This window comes from Phyllopteryx taeniolatus, chromosome 15 (genome assembly GCF_024500385.1).
Source record: "Phyllopteryx taeniolatus isolate TA_2022b chromosome 15, UOR_Ptae_1.2, whole genome shotgun sequence".
Classification (NCBI taxonomy): Eukaryota; Metazoa; Chordata; class Actinopteri; order Syngnathiformes; family Syngnathidae; genus Phyllopteryx; species Phyllopteryx taeniolatus.
In genome coordinates, this window is record NC_084516.1 from 11955370 (window position 1) to 11972601 (window position 17232).

Genomic DNA, 17232 nt, shown 5'->3' on the forward strand with positions numbered 1-17232 from the left:
TACAGATTTCGGAACTCGGTGCACACATAAGGCGCGCCGCATTATAAGGCGCCCCGTCCATTTTGGAGAAAATCTAAGACTTTTAAGTGCGCCTTATGGTCGTGAAAATACGGTAATCCTTATTTACTGTCAAAATGTCAGAACAGGAAGGCGTTCCCCCTAAAATCCATCCCAAAAGCATCTGCATAAATGATGAGTTGGACTGTAGTCAGGCTGAAGTCATGGTGGCAATGCACACACATACTGTATGTACAGCAACAACTTACATGAGGAGTAACAATTCAAGAGTTACACTTGCACAATTTACAGTATATTCAATTTACAGTGGATGTTCCATTTTTGGTGAGGAACATAAAGAAAATAAAACCAAGATGAATTATTTCAGAACAGAGCAGAAAAAGACCAGAAGAGGAAGACCCAACTGGTGAGGAAGAGGACCCACCTGAGAGTTGAAAATTAAAACATTGATTGGCCTTTCCAGAGTGAGCAGAGGGCAAGACGAAGCGCTGTGGACAAAGTGCATACCAACAGTATCACCATGATAACATAAAGACATCATCTATGTAACTGAAGACGGTAAAACAATATGCAGAGTGTATTTTCAGGAGTGAGAAAAGGTTTTGCAGACACAATAAAACAAAGCACAGATCAAAATTAATGGACATATTTCGTACCAGAATAATTATTATTTATTTTTGTTATCTCCAGTTAGTCCAGTAGTGTGGATACGTGAACAAGCATCATATTGATACAAGGCGTGAAATACAAAATGCTAGTTTGTTGAAAAAAAAAATTTATAACAAATTGTTTGCATTAATGCTTTAAACCATCCATCCATTTTCTGAGCCTCTTCTCCTCACTAGGGTCGCGGGCGTGCTGGAGCCTATCCCAGCTGTCATCGGGCAGGAGGCGGGGTACACCCTCAACTGGTTGCCAGCCAATCGCAGGGCACATAGAAACAAACAACCATTCGCACTCACAGTCATGTCTACGGGCAATTTAGAGTCGCCAATTAATGCATGTTTTTGGGATGTGGGAGGAAACCGGAGTGCCCGGAGAAAACCCACGCAGGCACGGGGAGAACATGCAAACTCCACACAGGCGGGGCCGGGGATTGAACCCGGGTCCTCAGAACTGTGAGGCTGACGCTCTAACCAGTCTTCCACCGTGCCGCCTGCTTTAAACCAATACATTATTTATTTTTTTTAATGACAAAGTCTTTTTGGGCAGGATTCTCTCATCAAGGCACATGTCGACTTAACTAGATAAAGTATTTGGAAAAATCTAAAGGTGTCAGACTGCGAGGACCTATTTTGTGAAAAGCCTTTTTCAGCTGAGCGTACATTTTTCAATTCAATTCAGGTCTGGACTCTGGTTGGTCCATTGCAAAACTTTTATTTTCCTCTGTTAAAGCCGTTCTTTTGTTGATTTGGATGGATGGTTTGCCTCGTTGTCACGGTGAAATCATAAATTCTTCTTCATTTTCAGCTTTATAGCAGAAGCCTGATGCTTTTATGTCAAAATAGACTGCTATTCGGAGCTGTTTATAATGCCAGCCGCATTGACAAAGGACCCAGTTCTAGCTGAAGAAAAACAGCCCCAAGCGTCATACCGCCACCGTAATACTTCTGTGTGGTTAGCACATTGTTTTGTGATACAGTGCTGATTTAGCACCAAATCATACCTTTTGCAATTATGGCCGAAACGTTGAACCTTTATTTCATGAGACCATATGACATTCTTCCACACGCCTTCCTGGGGAGCCCTGGCTAGGGAGGACAAATTTGTTTCTGTTTATTTATTTATTTTGGGCATGTGTATGCGTGTATATGTAAGTATGGTATGCACATTTTTAAATGATATGATATATTGAGTCATTGCAAATGATTATCCAAATTACAGCTCACGGAACACTGTTGGTCCAGGGACCCCCATTTTAGAACCACTGCTCCAAACCAAAGCCCAGCCGTATTGAGCTGAACACCTGAAGCTTATTTGGGGTTTATCCAAGTCAATCTAAATGATGGCAGGTGTGTGCTACGGACGAATGTTTTACAATCGCGTCGGAATGTGTTTGGTCAGTGATTTACACAGCAACATAACCAGTTTTTATTGTGACCCCCTCCACCTTAAATATTTCAGTTCGATTTAGTATAGTCACAAAAACCTCATGTGTTATATTATGTATAGAAAGAGCAGTATGTGGGCTCCCTCTAGTGGTATGAGAAAGAATCCCCGTCTATGGGAAGTTCAGTTGTATTTCACTTTTAAGTTCGTTTCAGACAATACTTTTTTAATTGACTCATTAACGTGACAATGACATAGTTTATTTAAAGGTTATGTTTTTGTCATATTATGAGATAAATATTGATTGTGCTCCAAATGACATTGGAGTGTAGAGGTTTGGAGGACTATATGGTCACTTCAATCCACCACTGAAGGCCCAGTTCTGAAGTAGAACATAAAGCTAAGGTGGACAGCCCAAGAGGTTGCTTCCCAGAGAGCTAAAACCACTTTCGTTGTTGTCATGAACTAAATCTGTGAAGGTATAAGACCATCATTACATCATCGTCTACGCCAATGACTGAGAAAGGTAATTCCTCTGCATAAGAACAAAAGTATCTTACTTACATATGATGATGATGATGATTATCCAAAAAAAGAGGGAAAAAATTTACCAACCCATGGGTTCCATCCGTCCAGCTCGTCTGGCGCTCAAACATACCGTTTAACTGCAATATAAGGGCTACACTGCCATCTAGTGTTAAAAAATACATTACAAGGAGGACATTCAGAAGAGGAGAAGGCAGCGATGATTCTAATATCGCGTGATTCTTAGTCTGCTATGGGGATTTAATGTTTCAATTTCATTTTCACATAGTTTAACACATTTAAAAAAAAAAAAGAAAAAAAGAGTTTCCCGAACACTTACTGACTTCTAAATGCCCCTGGGTTGCCAGTATTTTCGACCACGGCTGTATTCTCTTGATATAAATATTTGTCTAAAAAAAAATCCTTCTCTCACTATTCTGGTATTAAACAAATAGAAATAATTTTGGACCTAAAACAGGAAACGTTTTGTCTGATTTCATGTCAGACAGCCAAGAAAAAAAGCATAGTGTCTTTTTATAGTCATGCTAAAACACACACACACACACACACACATATATACAGTATATTCCATCTTGATTGTGGGACCTCCAGTCCATATTTGGTACAGATTTGTTCAGATGAGACAAAAGAGGACCTTTTCAGCAAGTCACATCATCTCTGTGTTTACAGATGGTGGCAAAATGAAGCATCCAAAGAAAAGAATGCTGTGCTTTCTACTGTGAAATTTGGAAGAGGGACCTTTGCGTTTCTGAGGCTGCTTTTCTACACAGGGTGTCTTGACTATGTGCAGGGTACGACATCTCAAGACTATCAAAGTATTCTGGAGCCAAATTTACTGCCCAGTGTCACATAGCTTGTTCTCAGCCATAGGTCATGGGTCATCGAAAAGGATAAACCCAAAACACGCCTTTAACAACACAAGAAAGGCTAAGGTCAAAAATTTTGAAATTCTGAAAAGCCCAAATCTACATCCTATTGAACATCTGTTGAAGGAGAATTAGTTGCATGTATCTATTATTTCATAATAATAATAATATCAATATAATATTCTAATCTAAAAAAAAGTTATACTTTCCATGATTATTTTATTTCATTTCTGTCTAGGAGCAGTCATATGGTTATAATGTCTCATAGTAAGGGTTGAAAGGTCAGTTAAATTAAGCAAATATGTTTCCTTGCACTTTACAACACTAGATATTTGATTTTAATACATTTAATTGTCTGGCAAAGTGTAGTCTCTCGAATCACTTTTTTTACGCTTGCCTTGTCCGTTATTTCTGCATTTCATACAACACGACAATATGACACTAAAGAAACAAAGATTGCATTTTTTCATCTTCTTTTTTATTCTTTGAAGTCCATGTTGTTGTTTATTCCCCACTTGTTTTTAAAACATTACCAGCCATCAAATTTGACACTTTGTATTTCCTATAGTGAGCAAGCATCCCAGAATCCCCACGGCAACTGGGACAAACACCATCACATAGTTTCACTTGCACAAAGGGGGAAGGTTTATCAGGGGTTGGTGGTTGGGGGCCGAATATGGGCGATGCAGGAGAGAATCTCCTCTCAGTCTGCAGCACATTGCAAACATACACGTCACTTATATAGGATTAGCATAAAATGGCATAGTATTAGAACTCGGGCTGACTCGGCGTTATAGAAAAGTACAGCTGTGTGGTTCATGTGTGAATGTGCAAGGAGGGATGGGACACACACAGGGTTGTTTTGTTCGTGTGTGTGTCTGCAGACTGCTAATGGAAAACTCCAATCTGACAGGCAGGGCCCAGACAAACCACAAGCAGCGACTCATGACAGTGAAGAGCTCTGTCGGCGCGGCAACAACTGCAAACAACCAAAACATGCAGAGACACAAAAGGGCGGGACAGGTTGTGGAAAAGAGTGGGAGTCTCTGACAGGTAGTCACAAACTGGTTGAGTGTTTGAGGAGTTTCCACCAAGTGGCACAGGTTATTTCAGCTGAACGTGGTTCAGAATGGTAGAGCCTGACCTGCCTTGTAAGAGCTGCATGACATCATCTGTGCGAGACCATGTAATCAATAAACTTAATTTTAAAAAAGAGACAGTAAAGGATACGTGGAGGACATCAAGCTTTTAGAGCAGGGGCGTTCAAGCTTTTTCCTTTAAAGGCCACGTCCAGAAAAATGGAAGAACATTTGGCCACTTTGAAATTCATCCATCCATCCATTTTCTGAGCCGCTTCTCCTCACTAGGGTCGCGGGCGTGCCGGAGCCTATCCCAGCTATCATCGGGCAGGAGGCGGGGTACACCCTGAACTGGTTGCCAGCCAATCGCAGGGCACATACAAACAAACAACCATTCGCACTCACATTCACACCTACGGGCAATTTAGAGTTGGCAATTAACCTACCATGCATGTTTTTGGGATGTGGGAGGAAACCGGAGCGCCCGGAGAAAACCCACGCAGGCACGGGGAGAACATGGAAAATCCACACAGGCGGAGCCAGGGATTGAACCCCGGTCCTCAGAACTGTGAGCCAGCCGCTCTAACCTGACGTCCACTGTGCCGCCCACTTTGAAATTCTTCCACATTAATTCATTAAACACACTAACACCAATCCATCGAGTAATTTTATATTGTTTATATATTTTGGTTATTTTTGGAAAAACTGCTATGTCAAAGCTTTCTGTTATAAGTGACAAGTTTAGGATTTTTCAATTTTGGGGTGGCACACAGCCCTCTATCCCACTACAATAGATCCACCCCTGCTCTGAGCAAATCACAATATTCAGGACCATGCCGAATATTACTGTCGTCCCCTACACAATTTTAGACAATGGCAACACACAAAAGAATTGTCTACCAAGTAGGTGGAAACTCCAACGCCATCCCACCTCAAGTACTTCTGCTGTACACTGCAAAATGTAAGACTTTTTAAAAGTGAGAGAAAGCTTATGTCAGGGAGTGTTTTTAAAACCATGATTAGGAATGTTAGAACATGGAGGGAAAAGGTGGAATGAAGACACTTTCATCCTCCTGTGTAACTGTGAGTGCTTTAAATAGCCAGGAGATGAGGGGAGCAATGGTGGACAGATACCAAGCCGCATCCATTGCTCGGCATCGTGAAAAACAGATTATGCACGAAGAGGGAATAACAAGTTAGGAGGACTATTTCAGTTCTGCCAGATTCCATCCCTCCAACATCTACACTGCACACAAGTCACACATACAGTACAGAACATTATCAGCTCGCCGCCACTTTCAAGCGCAAAACAACGTGCTCAGCCGCTTGGCAACTACTTACAAATCGACACGAAAAAGTAGTTAAACAACAAAGTAAAAAAACAAACACATTTCAAGATAGTGCGCGCTTTTCATCTTTACAGGGGCTCTACTGGCGCAAGTTGCTCAAATGAAAGCGCAAAATCTGGCACCTTTGAATCGGTTTAACCTGGCTATTTTACATCTTTTTTCTATCATACATCCTTCACTTAAAGAATAGCAAAACAATTATGTATACACCTTCCGTGGGTTTAGGCACAAGGAGTAAGAACAAATAAAGGAGTTATTGATGAGTTGAGAAACATTCTGTGTGAAAATGCACTAGTTGGTGATGGACGGCTTCAAAAGTTTGGAAATTCTACAGCTGCTGTGTGAATTGGATGACGTGGAGCAACAATAAGGCATCAACTTCATTCATCTTTGCCTTAATTACCCGTCATGCCACCCGGTAATGGCTAAATACGTGCAGAGATGAGGCACAACGCTACATTTATAACAGACATCAGGACTTTTCAGCTGACAAGGAAGCTTAGACTAACTGTATGTACGTCAGCAAAGTGAGAAATCATATGAACGTGAAAGTGAAGAACCCTTGGTTGTTCTATTTTTTTTTTTTTTTTTTTTACTTAAGACAGCCCTGTGGGTGAATTATCGATTAAATGTTGCGTGGTGATGAAGCGCACATGCTGCTCTCAACTTAGAAAATACAGTACATTTGACCTTTTGCACTCAAGTACCCAATCCGCTTGACAATGTTAAATCAGCTCGGCCAATGGCGGCTGAAAAGGAGAAAGACCAGTATAAAACAAAATAAAAAGTGCACAAATTATAGTTTGTTTTTTTCTCTTGATGTGAGGCAGATCTTTTTTGTTTGGAACCGTCTTTTAGGATCTGGTTTGAGGGGGAGTGAGAATGTGGCGGGAGACAGGAGGTGGAGAAGTTACAGATCACAGATGGAGAAACGCCCAATCGGTTGTTGTGAGAAGTTGCCAGCACGAAACCCTCGGCATTTATCGGGCATCCTTCCTCAGATCCTTTACCCTCCCCTCCGCGCAGTGGATGGAGCACTCTAACCCAGGCTGGTGATGTTAGCCTTCCCACCCGGGGGCGCCACAATGCGCTGGGTGTTGCGGCGAGGAATGTTGTCGTCAACCTGAGCGCCTGTGTGGACAAAGAGAGCCAATTTTGCACTTTTAAAAGGAACGGCGAAACACTATATGTAGCTGCAACCTTTAGAGTAGCACAGTGGTTCTCAAGCCTTTCACACTAATTACCAACTCCAAAAGTACTTAGCTTTCCAAGTACCATCGTAATGACGAACATTGAAATACAGTAATGTAGTAGGCCTAAGGATTCATTTAAAAAATGATGGTTTTATTCCTAAAAAGTATATTTATTATTCTAAGCCACGCTAACATAACACACAGATTAAGACTACACATAAATATAGGAAAAGAAAAACCTGCATTTAAATAATCCATCCATCCATTTTCTGTATGATTCAGTTAAATGGATTTCACATAAGTTAAAAAATGTACATATATACATGTTTAAAAATAAACCGCTCTTAAATGATTAATTGCAAATGTATTGTACTATACATACTTACATACCTGTACTTAAAAAATGAACTGATGTCATAATTACCAATTTCCTCTTTAGCATTTTATCACAGAGCACAGGGGAAAAAAACTCAAGACAATTTAAAAAAGCCCTGAAAAATACAAACTAGGGGGAGGAGGGGCAATCAGTTGATCGTTAAGAATTTTGGTTGGCTGTGTGGAATTCAATAATAGTAGTACAATAGAAGCGCGTTGATTCAGTCCCAACTAGTTAGCGATCTGAAGAAGAACAGTATGACAGGAACTATGGGAAGCAGTTAAACCCATGCAGACCTCTTCCGGGCAGCGTTCTGCTCAACACAGCACTATGTTCATTCAGAGAGAATTTCCCATCCTATTAAAAATTATACTCGCAATATTCTCTTAATGTTCTCAATTAGTTTCTTTCTCGATGGAAATCTATAAGAGAAGTGGCTGTTTTCATTGAGTAACTCTGTCTTTTTAGTTCAGTTTAGTCAAACCTAGGCAATGATTTATCAGTATGAGTCTCCACTGACCAGAGAGGCTGAAGCCAGATTGATGCAGATTCCTGACCGGTTGCTGGTTCGGCTGCTTTGCAGGTGACGTCTTGGCGGATGAGGCGGGCGTCATGGCTTTAGGCGTGACCGACACCTCGCAAACCGGACCGTCGTACAGACCTCTGGGTACACCCCTCAACTCAGCCAGCTGCATTGTGGGAAATATAATTCAGCCAATTAAAAAGACAAAAGAAATAAGAACATCGATATCGATTCGAACTATGTGATACCCTGCTGCGAGCTTTTATCCTCTTGTAGACGTAGTCAGGGAAAGGTTTACGGGCCACGTAGCGTCCGGAACCTTCGGTGGTGTGGAGGTTTCCTTCCTCTAGGACGATCTTGCCCTGGCTGATCACCACCAGAGGCCCGCCACGTACCTCTGTTCCTTCAAAGATGTTGTACTCCACAGTCTGCAGAAGGAAGCCATTAAAGAACAAGGGAAAATATATTAATACAAGTCTTTCTGTTGCCACATTAAGAAAATCAGTTTGAGGTTATGTTCTGATCTACAAAGAGTCCTCATCATTATTGAGATGAATGAAGAATAGTCATACAGAATAAACACTAAACTCAAACACCCCTGAGGTCATACAATTAAGAATTTGAGTGGCCTCATAAGTGGCACAAAGCACCGTCATGCAAGACCTTGTAGTGTGAGACGTCACGTCAACAAAAGTTTTGTAAATTAAAGCAATAAGACTAGTATGGGTATCATGATGGTCAACGCCAGCATTTAATATTGGCACATTATATTTACACTTGTGTGACAGTTAGATTGTATGAGGTACATCTGCAAGTACAATGTTTGAATTTTCTTTTCCTTTTACTAATTATTTCATTTGCTTGTTAAGAATCTGCAAATGGCTGGCAACCAGTCCAGGGTGTACCCCAACTCTCGCTCAACCCAGCTGGGATAAGCTCCAGCTCACTCCCAACAGTGAACAAAGGGTTTTACGCTGGCTGAAATGGATGAATTCTATTTTTATTTCCAATGGGAAAAACTGGGCAGGAAGTCGGCCCAACAGTTCCGAGGTTTGGGTTTAAAATCTCACCTCTGTCCTTCCTACAGGGAATTTGCATCTTCTCCCTGTGATTGGGTGGGTTTTCTCAGGGTACTCCGGCATTCCTCCCACATTTAAAAAAAACATTCATGTTGGGTTCATTAAAGACTCACAATTGTCCAATGATGTGAATGTAATTGTGAATTGCTGTTTGTATATCTGTGCCATGCTATTGGCTAGTGACCAGTCCAGGGTGGATCACTCTTGTCACCCCAAATTGGCTGGGATAGGCTCCAGCTCACTTGCGACCTGAATGACGAACAGCGGTATCGAAATTGGATGGATGCGTTGCGAAAAACTGTTTCTGAGTCTGAACCAATCAGAGCTTGACCAGTATTCCCGAATGGAATGTGTTGGAATAAAAATGTAATGATAAAAAGCAACAAACACATTGAACATTAAGGCAAAGAGACTGCATCAAATCCAATTCATTGGCATATTTTTAAAGAGGTCCTACTAAATGGATGTAAACTAAAATGTAATATTCATTTGGCAATATTATCCGTGTCATTGTAAAAGAAACAAATTTCATCCATGATGCACTGTGTGATTTCCAGGTTGTGTTAGATGTGAAGCGGAGAGAAATTTTTATCTAACAGCTCCCGGCTGGGTTTCGCAAATGCTTTAATACAGCTGCACTGACTCATGACACAAATACCAGTCAGTATATTACACCAAAATAACTTCAAAGCGGAAACACATTGATTTCATCCTGTCAACATATTTTATTTTATTTTATCTCCCATCTTCATGATGATGATGTGAACTCCCTGTAGACCATGCTGCACACACAGATTTATGAAAATCCTACCCAGGAAGCTGTTGATGTCCTATTTGGAGTATCAGGCAAGCAAGTAAAATTAGAACATTTATAGTATGAAAAGAGCTTAAGCGATTTAACCCACATTGACCCCAAAATGTTCTAGGTTAAAATTGTCATAACAACAAGCACACAAGCCTCAGGGCAGAAGAACAACCAGGGTCAATCAAGGACAGTCGAACATATGGTTGCGTTTGTGCAAGTGCGTGCCTGTGCATATATGTGTGTGTGTGTATGCGTGTGTGTGCGTGTGTGTGTGTGTGTGCTGAAAAGTTACTGAAGGCTGAGGTCATACATTTGGTTGATTTTTGAACGGCGGAAATGAGATCACTAGTACAGTACACTGAGCTTGTATAACACACGCACATTGCAAATACCCAATCCTTACCGGGAACATAGCTTCATAATTTTCCGACCAGGCAGAATAAAAAGAAAACAAATAACAGATCCAAGTAAAGTGCAGACACACAGAGATTTATAGCGACACAGAGATCTGCCTGCGAACAATCAAAACCAATGTGTTCCAGTTCTTTCGGAAGATTTTAAGGATGACATCAGCGCCCTACGTCTGTGGGAGGTTCACACCCTACCCAAGCGAGACAACCATAAAACATCCTCTGACAGAATGCTCAGGTTTTCCTTGCTCGCTAATAAATACACACTAGAAAGTCTGAGGGGGAATCAAAAGACAACTTTAATCACCCTGCTCTATATAACCTGAAGTCAGTGAGTGGAGCACAGACCTCCGCCAAGTTGAATTGGTAACAATTTTATGGGTCATTTTCATGTAATTTAATCAATAACGATAAAGACACATTGAATTTCATTTTGAAAACAAATTCATTTTACTGATGAGTAGTCGTAGTGAGTAGAAGTAGTAGTGCATTATTGCCAGTTGTTATCATTCAAAAGGTACTATTTGTTTATAAGAAAAAAACATTTCTAAAGTTACATTTTTAAAAATTTTAATGCCATGTCTTGCAGCATATTTTCTATCCATCCATCCATCCATTATCTGAGCCGCTTCTCCTCACTAGGGTCGCGGGCGTGCTGGAGCCTATCCCAGCTGTCATCAGGCAGGAGGCGGGGTACACCCTGAACTGGTTGCCAGCCAATCGCAGGGCACATAGAAGCAAACAACCATTCGCACTCACAGTCATGCCTACGGGCAATTTAGAGTGGAGAAAACCCACGCAGGCACGGGGAGAACATGCAAACTCCACACAGGCGGGGACGGGGATTGAACCCCACACCTCAGAACTGTGAGGCTGACGCTCTAACCAGTCGCCCACCGTGCCGCCCATATTTTCTATAGATGCAAAATTAAATTTTGGGATATATAAGGGCACGGTGAATGACTGGTTAGCACATCTGCCTCACAGTTCTGAGGACCGGGGTTCAAATCCCAGCCCCGCCTGTGTGGAGTTTGCATGTTCTCCCAATGTCTGCGTGGGTTTCCTCCGGGTACTCCGGTTTCCTTCCACATCCCAAAAAACATGCACGGTAGGTTAATTGAAGACCCAAAATTGTCCGTAGGTATGAATGTGAGTGCGAATGCTTGTTTGTTTATATGTGCCCTGCGATTGGCTGGCAACCAGTTCAGGCTGTTCCCCGCCTCCTGCCCACAGTTGGCTGGGATAGGCACCAGCATACCCGCGGCCCTAGTGAGGATAAGCGGTGTAGATAATGGTTGGATGGATGGATAGATAGATATAGAGGATATTACTCATATTGCTTATTATTCATTTTCTATGAAAACTAACACATACATCTCAGTGTCTTCAGAATTCCTTTTTTGTTTGTCTTACAAACAGTCCTCCTAAATACTGACAGGTAAAATCATCAAGGAGGAGGAGCTGACTAACCAGACCAGGTGAAGCGAATGAGAAACCATGAAGTGCAGCAACACAGAAAAAAACACAAAGACATATACACACACACACACACACACACGCGCACACAAAGTGAGATATTGTGGTTGTAAAATGGTGATTGAACATCGTACCGAGTTGTGGCTCTTGGCAGAGATGATCTTAGTGACATCAGGGTCCCAGAGTACCAGATCTGCATCAGAACCCACACAAATACGACCCTTGCGGGGATACAGGTTGAAGATCTTGGCCGCATTGGTGCTGGTCACCGCCACGAACTGGTTTTCATCCATCTTGCCAGTCACCTAAAATGAAACCAAACCCAGAGTGAGAATAATCCCAATCAGGGAAATTCAATTGCCATTTCACTGAGTACAATGTAATCAATTATACTACAATTACATGATTTAAAAAATTAAAAAAAAAAAAAAAATCAGCTTTTACACAAAAGCTAATAATGCTCTTGTTGACTGACACTGTCAAAGGGATAATAATTTAACATTTTTGTAGCCATATAGTGGGATTTTGCTTGCTCAACATGGTTTCCTAAATTTGAGGGGCAGTTACATTTTTGGATAGAGTAGAAGTAATTGTGTGCATTTACTGCAACAGCGCTAATATGCTTAATATGCACTGTAAACCGTCAACGTAAGCACTCAGCCCACTCCACAAAGGTCAGTAAAAATTTGCCTTGCTGCACTCCTTCAACATCCTTTAGTTGGAGAAAGTCATTAGGTTCTGTCGCTCTCTTCTACTTGCTATCTGTGAACTGAGGTTAAGTGAAATACACATGAGAACACATACCACACATTTGTCCCAGATAATCGACATCCTCTCTTCCGTCCCATTAACACCTTCAGGAATCAAGCTGAAGTCATCTTTGCCGACAGCACGTTGGGCAGTGTTGAAGGGACAATGTGCACTTCCTGTCACCTGCAGGTCACCACTGTAAGAAAAGGAAGCACAAATATAAAGTACTGTCAGGGTATCTCCACTTGGAATGTTATGATGGTGTTACCAAGAGAGCAGGGAGTTAAGATAGTCTGGTGTGGTGGGGTCGGGGCTCAGTGGTGGCGAGGTGACGTAAGCTGCTGCCTTGGCCCAGTTCTTGCTCCAGTAGTGTGAGCCGTCTGTTCCCAGGCTTGCAGTGATCGGCTCCCCGTAGACAACAGTGCCTGCCCAAAACAGTTTAATATATATTGAAACTCAATTCACAAAGTTTACAGATTAATTGATTTTGAAATAATGCACTCCAACTTTGTCTGTAACAACCCAGGCTAAATGTAGCTCCTCAACAACATATACATCTTGTCTTTCTTTCTCAAGCTTTACCACGCCAACATACTTCCTTGGACTAACAGTACTACTGTCCTATTTAGACTGGGCTTTGGTGCCATCTTGTGGCATCGTAGGGTGTTTGAGAAAAAGCACCAAACCTGCAAATAAGTGAGTTTTTCAGCAAATAACGTAGGATAGGTTAAAAAAAAAACACTAACAGTGAACTGCAAATGTGTGGTGGATTACTGTACACCGCTATAATTTGTGCAGGTATTTGCAATGAGAGCCTTTTATTTGTATAGATCAAATTACTAAAAATAAAACCTTTCTGCCAAAGACAGCAACTGACTGCATCTCTTGTGTAGTAGTGACACGGGGTTTTTGAGTCTCACCCTTCTTCCTGGCTTGAGCGATGACATCTGCAGCACTCTTGCTCATCACCTTGGTGATGTACAGAGGGCAGTTGGTCTGATTGGCCACAGTCACAGAGCGGTTTACGGCCTCCGCCTCCACCTGAAAAAAGGAAATAATAATACATGCGATCAAACAAGAATGGCAAGATGAGGTAGAGTGCAGACTTCCATCAAGTCTGATCTATAATGCCCAATTGTGGTAAATATCCTCCTAACCTGCTTTACTTTTAGTGACTGTAGGTACAAATGCTGTACACAAGGGACAGCAGAGAGAGAGTTATTATGTTATTGTCTGGTTGATTTCCAGTCAATAATCGTGTCTGCAAGTTATTCAAAAAATATTGAACACGCTAATATAATTTCTATTATCTTGCACTACCCATCAGAACTGTTTTATCGGGTCTGCAAGTTATTCAAAAAATATTGAAGACACTAATATCATTTTTATTATCTTGCACTACCCATCAGAACTGTTTTATATAAGTGGATGATGTCCATTCTACAACTTATGCCTGTGCTGGAAGTTTTCTATATGATAAGAACAATGGTGTGATTTATTTTGACTTATTGACTTCCTTTTCAGATGCCTGCATTTTATGAAATTATAAAACTATAAATCGATTAGGAATGATATCCTTCCTCCTCTTACTCTTCTTTTCCAGCTGGGAAGTGAGAAGTGATTTCGTGACAGTAGGAATATGATAACAAGAAGAGGGAATTGGGAGATAAACAGAAGTTTTTAAGCAATGAAACACCCTGTTGTGGTAGTTGTGATGAGGCCAGCTCTCTTACACACTTAATCTCTCGTTTCCATTGTTTTCACCACGAAGGATGTGCTGTAACAGATCTGCTCAGCCTCACAGCAAAATACAAAATACTGAGAGTCTAAACTGCAGAGGATGTTAAAGGACTTTCCAAAAAAGTGACACATCCAAGGCCTAAATGCATCATGGTCCCATCCTCTATTGCAAGATGTCTAAAAAGGCAACATGAACTGATCCAACATTGAAGTCAGATTTCAAAAATGTGTCTCACCTCCTCAGGACGGCTCAACACGTGTCCCTCAGGACCACTGATGCCCTGCTCCAGGATCCTACGCTGTTCCTGAAACACACACATGTACATGCACACACACGCACACAAACACACACACACAACAGAATGTTGAGGCAACTGAAGTATGTTCCACATGACCAGGATTAAGAGTACAGACTAAGCACACATAATATGCCCTCTATGAATATTCATCATCATTTGTCGGTGATTAATGTTAATCAACCTTTGTGTCATGACATTATAGAGACGTAGGGGATAAAGAAACCTACCATTGAAGAACATGCTATTCATGTTAACCCTGTCCAGATTGATTTCGTAGGTCATACCTCAGCAACAATGTCTCCATTTTCGGCATGCACCTGAGCGATGGCTCCAAGATCACGGATCACACTAAACACTTCGTAAACCTGCAGGAAAGACGAGGACTTGTTGTACAAGTTGTAATATGTTGAAATGCATTTACACTCACTGGCCACAACATTAAATACACCTAAGCAACAGCTCTGAACTTACAAAAATAATAATGCACGGTTTTAATTAACATTGCTGAGAAATATAAACGTTACAATACCGTGCGTTCATTATTGTATTTTTAGACAAATAACGCTTCACTTTTTGCCACTCTTGTCCAGCTAAATAATGACTTCTACATCAAACTATGCAATTTATATTCTTATTATGTTGCTGTGCAGTCCTATATGAATGCAAACTATAACCACAAATGTGAAACTAACATCACTTCATGTGTCACTCAATTGCTTTCAAGCCACAACTGAACTTTGTAAATGGAAAAACATGGATAAAGCTCTTATATCAGATCTCATTAGATTGTACGAAGCCCAGTCCCCTAAATGAAAAAGAAATGTGGAAAAAATATATATAATAAGCATAAAAGGGCCCACCTGAGTGTCAGTTAGCTGGAAAAGATCCTTATAAGCTAAGTAGACCAGGAAGGAGTTGATACCTGAGAAGGTGGAAAATGATAGAACAGTTTTAAATTGCAAGACAAAACATGATGATATAACACACACGTACAGGTATCTCTGAGTATGGCGCAATTATACACAAGGAAACAGTAAATGTGTGATAAATGTGTGACAACTGCACAGAAGCATAAAGACTTAAAATGACACATCAACTCCACAAACTACCACAGCAAACTACATTACTAGTTAAAAGTGATGGTTAATTGCTCCATCCTGGTTTGCTAGTGGCACACAACAGCCTCTCGGGGCCACTAGTGAGCTTCATTAGTCCTTTCTTAAGCAATCTTTTTTTTTTAACAAAAAAGCATGGTTTAAAGTTGTTCTTTTGTCAGTAGCTCATTGCAACATAGCATTTGTTACATCCTAGCAGTTTAGTCATACCATGATCCTTCACAAGGGCCTCCATCTCTTCCTGCATGCCTCTGTGCCACTCAGTGATGTCCATATGCAGCGAGTAGTCGCAGCACGACTTGCTGTCGGCCCATTCACGCCACTGCTCGAAGGCCAAGATGAGACTGACGCCGGGCTCGGGTACCACATGGTCAACTGGAAACACACATAAACAAAACAACTCATTCTCTTTCATCTGTAATGTGTTACTATTGACTATAGCCAGACTGAGATCACAACCTGGCAGCGGAATGTTGCAGTTTGATCAGTGTCAGGGATAAGCATCACCCATGACGTAAAGCAGACATGAAATGACAGCAAAAGCTATTGCAGTTTGTGGGGGTTGAGATGTTTCGCAAACAAAAAATCTCGAGTCTCTTGTATGAGCCCGTATTCCCTGACGATAGCCTTCATTGTGTTGACTTCAGCAGGTTTTTCTCACTGTGTATTCTCTTTTCCATAGGGATATTATAATTCACTTGAATCTTGCGCATACTGCTTTAAAATGTAATCAATTCTAAGTCTGTTTGATTATCTCCCTGCGAGCCGACCCCCTCTTAAGAGGAAGAACATATAGTGAGACAAAGCAAAATGGCTGTGTTTGGGAGGGGGGGGGGGGGGGGGGGGGGGGGGGGCATTTGTATAATGCAGATGATAACTGCCTGTTCATATGTGTATATACAGTATGACCTCACTTCTGGAGAAATAGGGAAAATAAATAGGGAGACACTTCTTAGACCAACCATTACGTTGCATTTAAACTGTCTCCTTGTTTTTATTAAATTTTTTATTAAAATAAATAATTTTTTATTAAATAAATCTCTCATTATTCTCAAAGTGCTTGTCCTATCTGTTGTCTACTAAAGGGTTAACATTTTTCCCTTAACATGAATAACATTGTACCGGTATCGGTACTACAAATTAAATAATGAAACATGATGAGGGTGTCAACATTGATAAGCATTCAAAAAAGGAAGATGGATCCAAAAGAGTCAGATTCGGATTCTAAATAGAGGGAGCTCTCAAACGGCATTAAACTACATTGTTAGAGCAACAAATCCAAGTGCCACATACAGTAAAGGTTAAGGGAAGATGGGAGATAACTCACTGATCATTGTGGTGCCTCCCGCCAGTGCCGCTTTGGTGCCCTGGTAGAAATCATCAGCAGAAGTCATGCCTCGATCAGGCATCTGGAAGCGTGTGTGCACGTCGATCCCGCCTGGCATCAACATGCGACCGTGGGCGTCGATGGTTTTGACCCCACCAGGCACGATCAGGTTTTCCCCAATTTGTCTGAAAAAATTTCCAGAAAGTCCATCCATCCATTTTCTGTACCGCTT

At 41.2% G+C, this 17232-nt stretch overlaps 1 protein-coding gene across 2 annotated transcripts in view; it reads right to left on the reverse strand.

The window, feature by feature from the left end:
• Positions 1-3935: 3935 nt before the first annotated feature.
• LOC133489877 (dihydropyrimidinase-related protein 2) overlaps positions 3936-17232 on the reverse strand; it is a 28746-nt gene continuing 15449 nt past the window's right edge. For both annotated transcript variants that reach the window (XM_061799095.1, XM_061799096.1), the window contains 12 exons: positions 17001-17185; positions 15884-16048; positions 15419-15480; positions 14843-14923; positions 14496-14564; positions 13440-13560; positions 12788-12944; positions 12574-12715; positions 11904-12074; positions 8248-8427; positions 7997-8165; positions 3936-7038 (listed from right to left, as the gene is read on the reverse strand). In XM_061799095.1, the coding sequence (XP_061655079.1) occupies positions 6947-7038; positions 7997-8165; positions 8248-8427; positions 11904-12074; positions 12574-12715; positions 12788-12944; positions 13440-13560; positions 14496-14564; positions 14843-14923; positions 15419-15480; positions 15884-16048; positions 17001-17185 (1594 nt within the window). In that variant the 3' untranslated portion in view covers positions 3936-6946. The remainder of the gene's footprint in view (positions 7039-7996; positions 8166-8247; positions 8428-11903; positions 12075-12573; positions 12716-12787; positions 12945-13439; positions 13561-14495; positions 14565-14842; positions 14924-15418; positions 15481-15883; positions 16049-17000; positions 17186-17232) is intronic.